An 18,155-nucleotide genomic window follows, 5' to 3' on the forward strand; every position below is an offset into this window, starting at 1 on the left:
AATAGCCCATGGTATTCGTCAAAAAGAAAAATATATATTAAAAGCGATCATTCACAGCATCTATTGTTTATGTAATTAAGATAAGAAGAAATAACTCATTAACACTTGTGATCTGTAAACAATGTTGTTACAGCTTTTTTTTTTTAAGGTCGTAGAACTTAAACTTGTCGAATAAAAGGTGCATTGATTAAAATTCTAGTGGCATACATCTTTCCCCCTCTAGTTGACGTGACCTTGTCAGGAATTCCTTTTATTGTCACGTAGAAAAGAAAGGGAATAAAAAAACACGGAGCTTAAACACTAACTGTGGTGTCTTTTCTTCCTTTGTTCCAATCTGTTCCTTGTTTTGCACGGTTTCTGTGGTTTGAAACCAAACGTAATCAATTCAGTTAAACGATTTGCATATGTTCTTAATTGCATAGAAAGGACAAGATCACGTTAAAATGCATCTACATTATGAGAGTGATAATTTCTCCCATAATTTGAGTTTATACGTAGACAATGATAAATGAGTATTCTTAACTTTATGACTTCATATATATCGTAGGACAACTTGAAAAAAGCGCTGCTAATTACACCACGATTAAGTCTCTCGAAGCAAGGACCTCTTGTGAAAGCTCTCGACAAAAAATACTTAGCTTGTAATGTAGACATGATCTAGTCCTCTCTATGGGCGTCCGAAGAAAATTTTCTAGAGAGGGACCTATCTCTTTGGTTGCTATATTATGTTTTGTATTTTATCTGTATTAAGAAATTCTTAAATTTCAGTTGTTTTCGTAAGCCAGGGGGGAAGGCGGGATCCACCTTACCCTCTTCGGGTGCCTATGATCCTCTCCCCTCATAGATGTGATATTGAAGGAAATTCTATTAAGGATTTTGATTTTAATAGATTGACCTCTCGAGATAAAAAAAAAAAATCATTACAACTCGAGGCCCGTGTATCTCTACACTTATTCTTTCGTTTACAATTTATCAAATAACATAAATGCTGGAATATCGCCTTTAAGTATAGATCGTAATCTACCTTCTTTTAAAAATTTCTTTCCAGATTACAGATTAGTGTGAAATAAATAGCCTTACACTGATGTTGCTTGGTTGGTTGAACTGAAATCTATTACCCCACAGTACCGAGGTCGTATGATACGTGAACCTACAGTTTAACGTTGGATCCACTTCCCATGGATCGAACCCTGCTCTCTCACACTGAAGGGCACTAGAAACTGTTAATTATATATATAATATGGTTTGAAAGTTAAGAGTGGATTCTGTTACCCTCGATGATTTTGATTAAATCCTAAAAATGAAGGAACCACCTCGTGCATTCTCTTCTGGACTGTTCCGGAGATTATGCATGCAATAGACCGCTCCTTCCGACCCAACTACAGAACATACACCGCTATAAGAATACCAGAACTTCCACATCGCTGCCAACGAGTTATTGAGAAGACTACTGACTTCGTTGAAGAATTGTAGAATAGAAGAGTCACGCAAGTATCTCTGTGCGTTAATAGTAACTAAATAGTTGTCACTATTAGATTTACAACCCACATGTACTTTGTAAACCCATTCCCGTTACTGCTGTAAAAAGATTTCTGTACAATAGTACCAGCATATCTGGTAATTTAAGAGACGGCGCGGAGAGATAACCTTATTGAAATGACGCATTCCTCCCAATCATATTAAAAATTGCAGTATCAAGCAATCTGCAAAATGTAAACCGCAACTCTTTTATGTATATTTTTACATCTTGCTGCAAATTGCTAATTCTTTTATGTTCACGTGTATTTCTTCTCTTTGATGAAAAAGAAAATGCAGATTGAAACGTAAACATAATACCTGGTGGCTGGACTGCAGTCAGGGAGTTCAACGACCTCCTGCACGTGTAAGGAAGTTAATACCAAGTAAAATGCAGATTTTTTCATTTTGATTTTCTAGAGATAATTGATTTAGCAACACAGTCTTGTGCTCTGGGCATGAATTTCCTATCAGGGTACTGTAAAAAAAAACATTCAATATTGTATTTTGATTGATTAGAATTTAACACCATTTTCAGTACCAAGCATATAATCTTCAAGCTTGATGTGAGCTTTTAGCCAAGTTTTTGTATTGCGTTTTATAAGGGTTTTATGTCTTACGATTTTTCTACTTAAGCTAAAAGCAACTATGAGAAAAGCATAGCAATGCGTAACAGCCATGCTTTGAGTGACATTCGAACTCATAATTGACAAATCTTGCGATCGCCGGCCTAGTGTCAAGCCAAGTAGTCGAGATTTTGCCCGGTGTTCACATCCCAACGGAATCAAACCCACAACCGAACCGTATGAATATAAAACATACACGTAAGCGATATAGTTACAAGGCATACATTGTTATACAGCATAACAAACTCGATTCTAATGTAGAAATTATACGGAAAAAGTAATTATTGTTCACTCTACTATAACTCATTTCTTAACTAAGTTAACTATTATTTTTTTTATTGGATATTCTATTTATAGGGATGTGATAAAATTGTAGTAGTAGGTAAAGAAGGGAAGGTAGGAAGATGATTATAATTGGTCAATGGTATTAGGAAAGGGAATTATCATACTAGAATGAATAAACTGGCAAAGAACGATAAAGAAAAGCGGTTTGTTAGTTTTAGGAAACTGACATATCGTGATGACAATATGAAATAATATATGAACACTTCAGCCATTGGAGGCGAGATAATGTAATGGGGAACGGCTTGTACTGTGAGGGTTCATATTGATGATGATCTGTGCACTAGCTAACAACACCAGATTCAAATTCCCATCGTAGTTCAGACCTTATGTTAATAGTAGGTCCACTGGCGGCTAGAAAAGTCACATCAGTAAAAATTTAAATTTTACCCCCACAAACTATGGAAAGAAAGCTTCATATAGTCTCAGAAAACCGTATACAAGAGTTAGTACTTTAGATAAACCTTCTTTCGTTTGCTTATAGCGATAAAACGTAGATTTTTACCGACGTGACTTCCCTGCAAATCAGCCACCGAGCTCAATAGTAGAGTGGCCTTGGTTGCCTCTGGTACCTGGGGTCCCTGGTTTGATCCCAGCTCGCGCCAAATGGACTTTGTGGTGAACAAACCCGGTGTGCATGGGTTTTCTAGGAGTTCTCCTATTTCTTCCCACTTTATTCATTCCATCATTGCATTCATTTATCTTCATCACCTTCTTTAACCTAACCGGTACAACCGTGGGTTGTAAAATTGAAAGATATGAACACAAAAAAGCTAAAACTAACTTTATCAGAGGTAAAACATATGACATACTCATTTATGAAGTATAAACAACTCTTCAAATTTGCTCGAAAAGATGCATTTTTTTTTTTCAGATTCTTGGCACCTAAATTTGAAATTTAAATTCATCAGCTGAATAGTGTCCTCTTGCATATAAGAGCACACAAAACTTGATTTCTCATCACGTAGGAATCATGAAATAAAAAAAAAAAACTTTTTTCAAATTATTATTTTTATCACAACATTCCTATACTTTTTGAAAAATAATGCAAAGTACTGTATAAGAAAAGAAAAGCACAGAAATATGCTGTTCTTCCGCTTTAAAAAAAATTTTTCGTTACTTTCCTCTGATTTAGCAACACTGACCATTGACATTCATCGCGAGACTGTTTGACGTGAGTCAGACTAAGTGGTATATGTAATGTGAAGGTCAATAATAAAAGAAAGAAGAATTAATTGCCTTAACAGTATAGTTGTCGGAAAACCACAATGCAGTGAAATCAAATCGGGATGATGACCGACAAAAGAATATAAAATGAAAAAGATAAGAAAGAAAAACGAACCGGAATTTCTAGTTGGAAATTCGGAACGGGTTTTCAATTGACGTAAATTTTTCCCAAGTGAAACATCATTGCGTAAAAACCTACTTCTCTTCGATTGCTAACTTTTTGATCGATGAGTTACAAAGCTGTAAAATTTAACCACTTCGAAATTACGAAAAATATGTGTGTAAAGCACTTTTCTTAAAAAGATAAACTAAATATCCCGAAGTTTATGCTAAATAGATTTTACTAATTAATAATGTAACATTTATAGCCGGGATCATCGACCGGAAACGAACTCGGATTTCCCCATAATAGTTAGAAGATTTCAATTTTGATATACTGCATGATTTTCAATCGTGACTTACGAGTTTATTTACTGTCTACGTACATAAGACTGTGCTCTGCAATATCTTTTAAAGCGCTATTATCTAAAACGAAAACAAAAATTACCATTGAACTCTGTAGTTGATCGAGCGGTCTACATCATCATGCTGGCGATCCGCCTGTCTTGGCGGTTTCAATCTCGATCAGAGTATGAATGTTACTGTCATTTCATTTCGCATCGTAAGGGCATAAATCTGCGAGATATAAAAAATAAAACAACTCTTACACTATTTATAAATAAATAAAATAAGTAGGCATTACATCCTACGAAGAACTGAGGTTACTTGGACAATTTTCAGTAGATTGGTATTTACTGTAGTTAGAACTTCAGTTTTCAATGCACTTAATTAATTTTCTAAATAAAAGCCTGCTATATCTCTCTCCGACTATCTTCACAATCCTGTGTAAATAATGAAATCATGTGATCACACCGGGAATCGAACGGGAGACCAGGAAATAGTCAAAGCCAAAGTGTATTACAAAATCAAGACGGCTTGGTTTGTCAGTCATGCTCCTAATAATTCATAGTCAGGCTAATAATTGACGCTACTTGTACTGCCTCCCACATGACACCAAGAGATGTCGCTAAGTGCAGATAAATTATAATACGAGCTGAAAGCTTGGAAAACAAGTAGTATATTTAAATTAAATACGTAACTAATTTTGATATTCCCGATTATAGACTAAATAAATTAATATTTGAAGGAAGTTAATACAAATTACTTAAAAACAACCTATTTAAATATTATAATTATGAATTATATAATCATATTTAGTGTACGCGTTTTTAGCGCGGAGGACCTGTGATCGATTCCCTACGGGAGCTTGTGTGGTTCGCGTCCACGTTTCATAAAGCCCCTTTTGTTGAACTCAACCAACCACCCAAAGAACTAATTAAAGGAAAAAGAACTCAAATCCAGTTTCCTTCCAAAATGTGTAAACAAGATGAAAATGATAAAATCTAAATAGAAACCTTTCAAAATTTACTTCACCTCCTTCGAAATGAATCGTTGTAAATTTTACTGCCGATTTATTTTTAAAATACAAAATAATACCTTGTATTTGAATACTTAGCATATTTGCGAATAAAAATGCAATTGAAAAAAATATTGAAACATCGTGGTTATTAGACGCGTAATATACACCGGGATGATTTACAGTTACTTTTTTTATCGCCTGTTGAAATCTCTACAAATTAATAGCGTAGCAGTTGCGAGTAATAGTCAACAAAATCGAGAATTTAGACTTTTCATACAAGACGAAATATATCTTAGTATATAGAGTATTATAATCAGACTGAGAACATCCACGGATACGGTTTGTTCAACATAAGCCTTCTTATCTGGGATCAAACCAATGATCTCTCTCGACTACTAAGTCACTCTATCTCATTCTTCCAAATCCACATACTCCAGCGAAATTTAAAGAAAAACTGGTTATTAATATTTTCAAAAAATACCTACGACTCCATTATAACAAAATTATACAAATTAATGTAATAAACGAAGTCAACGTATTACTAAAGAACACTCAAATAATAGATTAGTCTTTAAATGTTCACGTGCTTTAGTTGAGGTTAAGAAAGAAGTTTGGCAACCAGCTTTATCAGCAAATTCAAGATGTTTGGACCACTTGGACTCTATAGATATGCTTATCGCATTCTATCTTGTTTGTACTTAGAAACAAGCGAACCAAAAATTTGTTCGTAGTTGGTGGTACAAAGTATGTAAACAAGACTGGGTCCATAAGGCATAGTTTCTTGAGTTTGTTTTCAATTTTTGCAGCTGTAGCTTAATCACAACAAATGCTTTCTTGACAACTAACGGACCCTGCCAACAGCTTCGTACAAAAACAAACAATTTGTTAAATTGAAATATTAACAGCTTCCCAATAGGTGCTTGTTCATTTTGATATCGGCAAAATAACTCAAACGTAAGCGAGTGTTTAATTGTATATTGTTTTGAGACTTTTTGTATTGCATCCGTATACTACACCAAGGTGACGCAAAGAACATAATACTACTACCAAACAACGATTGGGGTTTGAACCTGGTGCAGTTGGGCGGTACAAGGACTACCATACAAGATCAACGCTCAAAACTTTACGATCATAAATATTTGAAAATGGTCATTGGTCACTCGGTTATTTTGATTTACGTATGCTTTAGTAAATTCCAGGGTAATAGTTAAGAACAGCTACTTCTCATCTCCCGTGAACGAGGATACATCTTACTGTTGCACTACCTAAACACCCTAAGTACAAGGGCAAGAACTCAGTCTATTACCTACTTTCTAACATCCTAGATAGTCAATGAATAATTCCTGAAAGTATGGCGTTTCTCGTCCTTCCCTAAATGGGAAGTACGGCTCCTTAACTATAACCAATTCCAGTTTATATATTTACGTATTGCTTATATGCATACGAATATGTCCAACGTTAGATGAGTCCATGTATTGTATTATATGCCCAACGTTAGATGAGTCCATTTTCATACTATATTAGTATGTGGAAGGGCTATAAGTCGAATGGAACAAAGCAGGCTAAAGAAAATACTAGAATTTTGGAGACTGAAATCAAACATTGGGTAGGCTTTATTTACATTAAGAACTCGCCTATTATTTATTGTCGAAATTTAAAAAAAATCACCCGAAAGAGTTCTGGTAATAAAATTTATTTTTATAAGAATTTATTATATGGAGTCCTAAGCTTTTGCGACTACAAAATAATATCACCAATAACATTGCAGTGATACTCGAGATAGAATCTGATGACCGGGCAAGCTGTTAGTTAAACTCAGACAGCACATTGGGTTTGATTGTACCGCCTGTGGCCGTCGAGTACGCAACAATCACTGAAGCCAGAGTACAATATCTTTTTAACTGAAATAGAACGCTAAATTTTTAAAAAGTAATCTGGGATAACAAATAGAAATAAAAGTCTGCATCTTCAGTAGAAACTGAAAGCGGTATCAGTTTTATTGGCCAAAGCAAAATTCTGAACCCCTTGCCTACACAGATGTGGAAAGTGCAAATAATAGTATTGAAACGGATGCTATTTATATACAGTACTGATTTATTATACAACTTAATTAAGTAGTAAGTGGTTCTCATAGCCTTAACATCTGGACTTAACTGCCTATATGAGCCTTGCATAATGTTAGTGTAATGAGTTTCACTTTAACTATAAACATTGCATTTTATCTAAACTATATATTAAAAAAAAAAAAAAACAAATGAAGTGCTATATTTGCACGTTTGAACAAAGTTCTGCACTTTAAAGTGTTCATTCATTATAGATTATAATTCCTTTTCAGCACAGGATCATGATAAAAGTACGATAGAAATCCCTACACGGGCTTCTATCTAGGAAAGTACTTCCCGGAGGTTAGAGCTTCGTGATCAGGCACACGCATACAAAGTACGCACGTTATTATTTGGACAAGAACAAACAAAAGTCCCTTTCTGTGTGATGTGATGTGATTTTCAGTTTAGCGTCCCTTTTAACAGCGAGGTTATACAGTATAAGACGTAGACCTGTAGCCTAATGTGGGATCCAAACTACATGCCCTCCCGCCAGGAACCGAACTCGGGTCTCCCACGCCAAAGACGCGTACACTAACCGCTTAGCCACGAAGGAGCTCTAAGTCACTTTCTGATTTGATATAAACTAATCATTCAGAAAATAACTACCTTCACAAAGGTTAACAATATCAAAATTTGTAATTTCACACTAGAGACACGAAGAAAAAATATTAATCATCTTTTAATGAAATATTGCACCAGTGCCCTAGACGATAACGCCCACAACGAAGTCTCCAGTCATTGAAGTATATGAAAGTTATACCCTTGGGAATATCTAACATAGAAAAACATATAAACAAAAAAATGTTAGAAGTTAGGAGACGACTGTCCTTGTTCGATTTCTTAGCAAGGCAATCTTCTAGCTTCGCGGCGTCCAAAATTTTCAGTGACGACTGACCCACGCTAATCAAAGGCTTTGATTACTGAAGATTTTTAAAAAGAAGAAAATATTAGGCACTTTGTGTGTTGCATATGAATAGAGAAACTATCTATGTAGCCACACGTCGATTGATTAAACTATCGTTCAAGGAGAATCAATTTTATGCAAGAAGTAAACAAAGACCTCACCCCAATACTATTTTTTTTTAAATAAATAGGAAAATCAATTTATTGAAGCAAGGGATGGGATAGTCTCACCACAAAACGAAAAAAAATCGCATTTATTGTTTTCGTCAACTGACAACATGTTTGTTATTATTATTGAGAATACACAAGAAATAAAGAAAAACATGTCACTTGAAAAACTACTTACTTCTATTCGTGCGTTGCTTTTCATCTGTTTTACCACTGCTATAACTACTGGAAATGTCTTTGAGAAACATCCTCTTGGCCACTTTGGCGCATGCCTTACAGTTTGGAAAACTGCAATAGCAGCTAAGCTTAGGTGCACACGTCTTCATTGTACCAAAGTCCGGAGAAGTCTGTTCTCGTCTACACTGACACAGCACTGTACGCCAACTGGTGTGGAAGGTCAGGTCGCTTTTCGCTTTCAAGTAAGCAAATAACCTTCCAGTCCAAAGTTTTTTTCTCTTTCTTACTACACAACGGCACTCACTCACTCACTGCCAGTGGGAAATCCAAATACGCACCAAACAGCAAGCAGCAATGACTATATATATAAAAACAATGAAAGAAAAGAGAGGTGGAGGGGAAGAGGTGGTAAAATGGTTAATAATAATAACTAATAAGAATCATTGAAGATGGGCTTTTCTCAAAGAGGGGCGGGAAATCCGATGATGATACTTTTTTACGGATTAATATGAATTATGCAAATGTCCTTTGATTATCAAAGTCTACGAAGAAAGCCTAATTATTCTAAACAAACCACTATTTGACCGTGTTATGTATCTTACGTTTTGATAACGTAACTACTTTACTTGAACAATATCCACACTTTCCCGTAATATTCAAGAGAATCAAAGATCTGTCTCCTGTTGAGGAGACTTTATATCAACTTTCTCCGCCCCTCCCTTCTTTTCTTCAGTATCCACACTCCCACCACCAAGGACTCGCATTTCTTTCTTTTCTCCCTCTTTCTTTCTTTTTCTTCTTTAAGTTGATATTTCTTTTGCTATTGCTGCAGCTACTATCACTGTTTCATTGGATGAACTGGACACACTTAACAAGCATATGTTTTGCGGCTATAGTACCTTCTTGATGACGTCAAAGCGTAACACGCGGTGGCCAGAGTAGCTCACGCACATTTCTTTTTCATTCTTTTAATCAACAAGAGATCAACTTCGGTCTTTCCAAGAGTTTTTCACATCATGCATTTTTACTATAAAAAAAAAAAGCTAATTCCTTTGCTGATGCGTACTTACCAGAGCAACACTTGTATATACATTATTAAATAATACGTAAGTGTTTGTATTGCTCCGTCGTCAAGTGGCTAGGCTACTGCGCGTGTTTCCTGTGGGCGTGGTCTCCTCAGGGTTTGGACATCCTCAGTGTTGACACTTATACAGTACAGAAACAAGCTCGATTATTGGTTCGAATCTTATTTTAATGAGTAGGCCTTGCCTTGTCTTACATACCTTCGGCGTTTTGAAGAGGGATATTACATTTCAATGAATCAAAATAATTTGTCAGTCATTATAGGACGACAAGCGTTGTACTTGGCAGCACTGAGGAGGCACGTTGGCTCAGTAGTAGCGCGCTCACTCTGGTGCGAGGCGTCCCTGATTCGATCTCGGGCCATGTGAGTCTGTGATAAAATGTCGTATTCGTGCGGCAGCATGGCTCAGTAGTAGACCGTTTACCTTGGTGCGTGAAGTCCCTGATTCGATCCCAGCTCACTTCAAGTGAGCTTTGTGGTGGATAAACATGCTGTTTGTGGGTTTTCCTGAGATTCTCCCATTTCCTTCCGCTTTCCTCATTCCACCATTGCAATCATTTCTAATCATTACCGTCTCTTTTAACCTAGCCGGCATATTCGTGGGACGTAAAACTGAAAAATTTCATTTTCAATGTCGTTCATTCATGTCCTCCCACAGCATAATCGTTGAATGTAAAACTATATTTAAAAAAATCATTTGGTATCACTGGAACTTCCTAAGGAGCAATGTAACTTTCACATTTTGGGACTTTACTGTAAATGTCATTATAAATTTTCATTCATATAACTGATAGGTTTTTAGTTAAAAACATGAGTGGCTAGGGGAGAACCTTCCTGTCTATCATAACTCGCATGTTCTCCATAAACATAGTCGCTTGTTCGATTCTGGATACAATAATGTGGTTCAGAATCCACCTCAGATAATGTGGTATTTTCATTTCATACAGAACCAGAGATTTTTTTTTTAAAAAAAAAGTGATTGTTAACTGCAATTAAACAAGTCATACACTTGATCAATAGAATGGGTATGCGAAAATGTGCTTTAGAATTCATTGCTTTGTTTTCTACATGATTATTCAGCAGCTAGAATATGCAGGGTATTGTAAAAAAATTGTCACAATGTTTCGGGAATAGAATCCTCACAACAAAATAAGAAAAAAAAATGTCACATGGACCTGTGGTCGGAAGTGCATAGTTTCGTTGTTATAGGATGCCGAAAATATGAAAAAATGAATTTTAAAGGTCCGCACTTCCACCACTGTAGGACCGATAGTAGTTGGGTCAAGACATCACTGAGGAGTGAACTATCCACATATCTATCTTTCAGAACCCCCGGTACTTGCACAATCATTTGTAGAGAAGCTGTTTGGGAGTATTTGATCAGTCTCTACCTCTCTGACAATTGGTGTGCAAGTACTGGAGCATTCTTAAACATTTGTATTTGGATAGTTCACATACCAGCCCCTTAATGATGCCTTAACCTGACTACGATACGTCCCATAGTAGTGGAGCTATGAAGTTTTAAAGTTCACTTGTTTCACATTTTCGGCATATTATAACTCCGGAACTATCAACTTATGAGAACAGGCATATTTTAACTTTTTTGTCATTTAGAAGAGAAATCTGTTCCCAAAATAGTGTCACGTTTTTGTAACACCCTCTATATATCTAGTTTGTTGAGAGCTTAACACACTTTGTCAGCACAAAGACGATAGAGAGTGTTAGAGATTAACTTAGGATTTGAACGAAACGTAGTCACACTGAGGTTCAAACGGGGACTTCTGCTCATAAGACAAGAGTGGTAGTCATTTAGAAAAAAAAGAAATTAACAAATGAAAATTTAATATTGTTGCCATTGCTCTGGTTGGATGATGCATTGCATTCGAATGACTTGTAGGCATCGGTCGCTGAATGGTAGGTAGAATGTTAGCTGATCATCACATGGTCCCACGACTACGAGACGAGAGAAGGAATAAGGTTTCCTGGTGATTTTTCTAAAATTTTGTCTCGTCTAGATTCTCGGAAAGGTTTTCTCGTGTTGTTCGGTAAAGTCATGTACAAAATTTATGCCCTGACTTTATTCTTAATTTGATCTACAAGTTATCAGAATCCTTTTGCGTCATGAAAGGCTCACGAAAAGTATGATATAACAACATTTGAACTGTATTTATTGTTGAAGTATATTGTGTAATGATTTGCGTATCTTTGAACGTTTATAATGCTTTTCATTGTGTTTGTGCAATCACTATATCATATTTTTGTTTTTAAAACTATGAATCATGTAACGCTAAAACAACGTTTTCAATCTAAGACTTGAGTGAACTAGTTAAGATTAGGAATTAGAGTTTTGGGCTTTCGACATCCACGGCCATGTTAGCCTGTCATGCATATGAGGGATGACGTCCCTCAGCGATCACACTGCCCGGGGAATTGGGGGAGGCAGAAAAGAATGGGGAAGGAAAGAAGCGGCCTGAGACTATTATGCTAGGTACCATCCTGGTATTTGCCTGGTGTAAATGAGGAAAATTCAAGAAAAACCTCACTCAGGTTCGCTGGCCTGAAAAAGCTGTTATCATATATCTTTTGTCCCAGCGTCCCCACCGGGACCGCTCGCACCAAAGGCGAGAGCATAAGCGACTACGGTACGCGGGGCCAGAAATGGGTAGGGATGCATTCGAGTCGAGTCGAGTCGAGATTTAAGCCTGTCTCGACTCGTGTCGAGAAAATGTTGTCTCGACTCGTGTCTCGACTCGAAAATATGTTTCTGTCTCGACTCGTGTCTCGACTCGACAGTATCTGTCTCGACTCGACTCGAATTCGAGTCGAGACGTCTCGAAATTCGAGTCGAGACAAAATATACGAGTTAAAATATACGCACACATCAGCCAGAATATTATGACTACCTACCTTATTGTCAGTGTGTCCAACTTTGGCACGGATAACAATGGCGACGCGTCTTGGCATGGACGCAATGATCCTTGAAGGGTCACTGGAGAGAGTTGATTGGTACACATAGGCAAGGGCGCCGATTTTTCTGTGAATGTGGGGGGCATTCAGATGCAGAAGGCATATATATGAGGATTTTAAGACAAATTGTATTCAAATTATGCCAAATATTGTATATTCATAAATACAATGCGGGGCTCACATGAGCTTTGGGGGTGCCCGGCCCCTCTCGGCCCCCCAGGATCGGCGCCCTTGCACACAGGTCATCTAATTCCCGTAAATTCCGGGAAGAGGGGCGATGCGCTCTGAAGTCATGTTCAATCACATCCCATTTGTGTTCGATTAGATTCAGATCAGGCGAGTTGGGCGGCCAGCACATCACTTGGAACTTGTCCCTGTGTTCCTCGAACCACTCCATCACAATCCTGTCCTTGTGATATGGTGCATTATCTTTTCGAAACTTGCCACTACCGTTGGGAAACATGGTCGTCGTCTGCAAGCAGTGTGTGATACGCCTTGGCCGTCATGGTGCCTTGCTCGAGCTTCACTAGACACATAGATGCTCACGTGAATGTTTTCCGGAGCATAATTAAGCCACCGCCAGCTTGTCTCCGTCCCGCAGTACAGGTGTCAAAGAACTGTTCTCTTGAAACACGACGAATTCGCACCCTCCCATCGTCATGATGAAGAAGGTATCGGGATTCATCAGACAATGCAACGCTCTGCCACTGTGCCAAGGTTTAATGACGATGGTCATGTGTTCATTTCAGTCGCAGTTGCCGATGTCGTGGTGTTAACATTCGCACATAGATGGGACATGGGCTTCGGAGGACCATCGTTAGGGGTGTTCGGTGCACTGTGTGTTCAAACGCACTTGTACTTTGCCCAGTAATAAAGTATGATGTTAGTTCTGCCATAGTTCGCTGCCTGTCTTGTTTTACCAGTCTGCCCAGCCTATGACGTCCGACATCTGTAATGAGGTGGGGGCGCCCAACCCCTCGACGTTTGGACGTCGTTTTCCCTTGGTTTCGCGACTTGTTGAAGACACCACAGCACTCCTCGAACATCCGACAAGTCCTGCAGTTTCCGAAATTCTCCTGCCGAGTATGCGGGTCATTACAACCTGCCCTCGGTCAAACTCAGATCGCGCACCTTCCCCATTCTACACACGGCCAGCACTCTCACTGATACTACATGCACCGTACGCGTGACTGACTAGCAGGCATTCGTCGGCAGGTGACACAGATATCGCCTGGACGGAAATTATATCGATAGTAGGTTGGTAGTCATAATGTTCTGACTGATCAGTACATACTAAATAAATTTAAAATGTAGGAAATTTTCAACATTCTGATTAACTTGCAGGAAATTTCACAATGAAAAGAAGCAACTGACTTGGACAAGACAACGGTTAGTTGATGGGGCAATCTTTTTTTCTGGTCTTTGAGGTGTGAGCTTTGACCATGCCTTGTGAAATTTTGATGTTTGGTGCTCATCAGTCGCGCTTCCATTTTTTTCTAATTGTTCCAATTCATGATAATTAACAATACATTGCGCAGTTCGAATACATGTTCACGTTTTCATTCAATCCAACTCAAGCCGCTTCAGATACTATAGAGTTGTATTTGTTTACGAAGAATTAATTGCGTATTAGAAATACACCCCAACAAAACATTCTGCGTGCTCATCTGCTCAGTATTCAAGGTTTTAATTACAACCTGAATTGTTAAAATGCGAACGTAAGTTGCATTAGATATCTAAGCAGTTCCTAGTCTATGGATAATTCAAGCAATGCTAATTAAGGTCTTTCTAGCAAGCACTTCTGCTGTTCATAAACCTTACGCATTGGAGTAGGAAAAAAAAAGAAAAGAAAAGAAAGAAGTAAAATTGGTAATTTTGCAACCGTGACTCACTCGGGCTCATGCTCTCTATCCTTAATGGAGCTCGCGTTCGCTAATCTCAATGAGGATCACACTAGTCAAGTTTCTCACTAATTCGAGCTTGAGCTTGATATTTACTGTGAAATTCTCTTCAGCTCGATCTCGTAATGCCACACGTCCTTTCTTGTTTTTACATTTGTCTCACCATTTTCGATTTATACGGGTGGTCGTGGACTTTTCAATTAAGTTTTTGTTTTCATTTTGACCCGCCGCCATTTTGCACAGGGTTGTCGTAGAGAGTCGAGACTTGCTCCATTTTCCTTCATTTTACAACAGATTTCAAACGATGTGCTACTTAATCCCCCTTGCCATTTAAAACTTTTTAGTTGGATCCCGTCTGGGGTCCTGCGGGGAACCCTGAGGCAAACTTTTTACCCCAAAAAAGTGTGGCCTTGAAAATGATAGGATACATGTTCACCGAGTTTTTCATTTACCCAATCGTTTCCGAACAAATGACTCGGTTCAAATTATTCTAGCAGGTAATTTCCTAGCTATGGCTTTTTAAATATCTAGAAATTGGCCATGTTTTTGGCCAATATCACGGGAACGGTAAGCCATAGAGATATGATATTGGTGGTAATCAATCCTTAATAGAATGCTAAACATTTTTGTCCTGATATTAATTGGTGGCCACTGGCCAACTGGCCATTGGCCAAACCACTGGCCAGTTGGACAGTGACTACCGGTTACTATTTGGTACCAAATGTTTACCATCCTTTTAGATATTGATCAACACCAATATGATCTCTCTATGACTTACGGTTCCCGAGATATGGCTGCTTAAATTTCTGTAAATCGGTCATTTTTTGGCCACTATCTTGCGAACGGTTGGATTGACGCGAAAAATTTAATCATTTTGTCTAATAGTTTTTGATGCTCTATCTAATGCAGTGTACAAAATTGAAAAAATTGCAAATAACAGACAGACGGACAGATAGACACACAGACATAGAGAATTCAGTAACGAACTTTTTAAGTTCGTTGAATATGTTGTAACTCACGATATCCAGCCCGGTGACACGTATAACTTCGGGATTCGTCTAGTTATAACATATCCAATGCGAACACAATTGTCTCGTTCGGATCTCACAAGGGAACCTTCCGAAAATGATAGCTGCAGTGAAAGGTGTGGCCTATGCCAATTGAAAGAGCTGTAACAGAGATGAGCATTACCCAAAAATTAGCTGCCCATAGCAATAGGCTCAGGAAATATAAGGGGTGGAAGTTCGGGAAACAGCAAGGCTGGACAAGGGGGAAAAGTGCAAATTTCACAAAAAAGGGGGGGCACGGCAAAATACAATGCTGACAAGTGATGTATAGAAAGAGACTTGCCACAATAGGGAACAAATGAAGGCCACCAGTGGGGTTAACAGTGTTGTCAATTGCAATGAAAAGTACATGTTTTGCAAAGAGTACTATATGAAGTGAGTGCAATATTCAGTGTCAACCTGTCATGTAGAACATAAGATATGGCGTGTCTAATCAGTGGTACAATCTAACAAAAGAAAATAGAAAAAAAACAGAAGTACGAAAAATACGGAAAAAACGGAGTTGGCCATAATGCGCCACATTTGATCAGGGGCTGTACATATTAGAATGAACAAAACAAGAAGCACCGAATATGCAGGAAACCGACGTACCTAGAGTCGAAAAGAAAAACGAGTTCCAAAGTTGGCAAGACTGGCCATGGACATCCAGACAAGTCTAATATAGTTAGGCCACTCGCTTCAGAAAAAGAAAATTCCGGCAACAGGCATCACTCGGAATGCATCAATGTTAGAGTGATTGAGGCAATGTCAAGTCGGGGAATATGAAATGGTTGGGTTGAGCCAACAACCGATAATAAAAGTAGTGAACATTATGTCATGGTTGGGTCGTATGTGGGAATATGTAGGGTGTCCCATCAAACTTTGTGACCTGAAAGATTTGCGAAACGAACAAAAATGTGACGGATCCAGTTGTCCAGGAATGTACCAATCAGCGTTGACAACATGTACGATAATTATCGAATCATACGATAATTTTGACCCTTCTACGATGTACGATAGTTGCTGTACGATAATAGGGAAGTATACGATAATTTAACGACTCTTGCTAAGAAGCCAAAACAATTCTGGAGGTGTTTGAAATTCGAATTTCGAAAGAAATTTTATTCATTGCATGAAAAAGAATATGAATTTGGAACATACGAGTATGTGACAAAATTACTCAAGGCGTCTCGAGAAGGTAAATAATCCAAGCAAATTAAACTTAGTCGGGTAGTAATTTAAATATTTTTATGTTACACTCTTAACTACATTTTACATTTATCGTACTTCAAAACCCCAAAACCATTTCACCTGTTTACATAGTTCATTATTACTACGTAATTACTTTATTGGATCATTGCAGTTTAACATACATTTTGAACACCTATACTGTGTCAAATGGTACGTACTGTAAAACTGATCCAAACCACTATTTGTACCGCAAACACATGACTCTACTTGTAATCAAAACGAGGGTCACGACCACTTACATAGAAAAACGATCAAAAACTGGCAATTACTAGCTACTTAATGTATTTTAGAGAAGTTTTCCCAAGTAAATACATAAAGTCTTGAAGGAAAGTTAATTTTTTTTCGATAGACTGGTGAAGAATTAAGCTCCAATCTTGTTTCTTATCTAGATTGTTAATTATAGTTTTAGCTGCAAACGTTCATGTTAGTTTCATAATAATAATAATAATAATAATAATAATAATAATAATAATAATAATAATAATAATAATAATAATAATAATAATAATAATAATAGTAATAGTAATAATAATAATAATAAAGCTTGATATTGAGACTGAAAACAAAAGATACGGTAATTTTACGACAAAAACGATAATTTTAAGTGCTGCGTACGATAATATGTTCTCATCAGGTTGGCAACGCTGGTACCAATGTCAGGGGGTGAGAAGCAAGTGCCCACAGGATCCCCAACATAGGGCCCCAGGAGCCAACTTCAAATTTTCAAAAGGAAACAGGGACCGAGTGTTACCTCTCTCGATTGATCATGGAATGTGCAACAACATATATAGGAAACATTTGCTATATGAAGCATGTTTTTCAAAATGTACGCCACAAATATGTGCTGTCTTAACATGGCATCGAACAATGTGATCTCAAATTGCTGCGAAGCAAAAAGAGATGTTGCAAATCCAATTACACAGGAATGTACTCATGTCGAGGGCCAAGAGAACTTTGTAAGAAGCAAGTCCCCCAGGGCTCCCATCATAAGGCTCAAGGGGGTCAACCGCAACATTTCAAATGGGAACAGGGGCGGATGATATTTCTCTGGATAGATACAACACCGTCTATAAAAAAACATTTGCTATATGAATATGAAACAGATGTCAGGCAAGGACAACTAGCGGTGTTTCCCATATGATCAGACGATGACTTATTTATGGCACGAGCCATAGTAGAAGGCGGCTTAGTTGAAGAAACTACACCCTCTCAGTAACCTAAATTGCACGAAAATTTCCAAAGCAGGTTCATTGACCTGACTACCGCATGTTGCCCACTTTGTCCAAGAGCGGGATGGTTTGTTTCTAACTTTTCTACCAAAAAGCATTTGTCTGGAATGGTGTTTCGGAGACAATAAAATAAAGAAAATATACTAGGCAGAAAG

General features: G+C 37.7%; 1 protein-coding gene across 3 annotated transcripts in view; it reads right to left on the reverse strand.

The window, feature by feature from the left end:
* The window catches only part of LOC145662525 (scavenger receptor class B member 1-like), a 319,290-nt gene that overhangs the window by 83,811 nt on the left and 217,324 nt on the right, over nucleotides 1–18,155 (reverse strand). The window contains exon 1 of one of the 3 annotated variants that reach the window (XM_081728185.1): nucleotides 8,524–9,549. The exons of the other annotated variants lie outside the window; for them this stretch is intronic. Coding sequence (XP_081584311.1) covers nucleotides 8,524–8,671 — 148 coding nt within the window. The 5' untranslated portion in view covers nucleotides 8,672–9,549. Of the gene's footprint in view, nucleotides 1–8,523; nucleotides 9,550–18,155 lie in introns of those variants that run through there. 3 annotated transcript variants of the gene reach the window in all.

This window comes from Thermobia domestica, chromosome 10 (assembly GCF_964235325.1).
Source record: "Thermobia domestica chromosome 10, izTheDome1.hap1.1, whole genome shotgun sequence".
In the NCBI taxonomy this organism is placed as follows: domain Eukaryota; kingdom Metazoa; phylum Arthropoda; class Insecta; order Zygentoma; family Lepismatidae; genus Thermobia; species Thermobia domestica.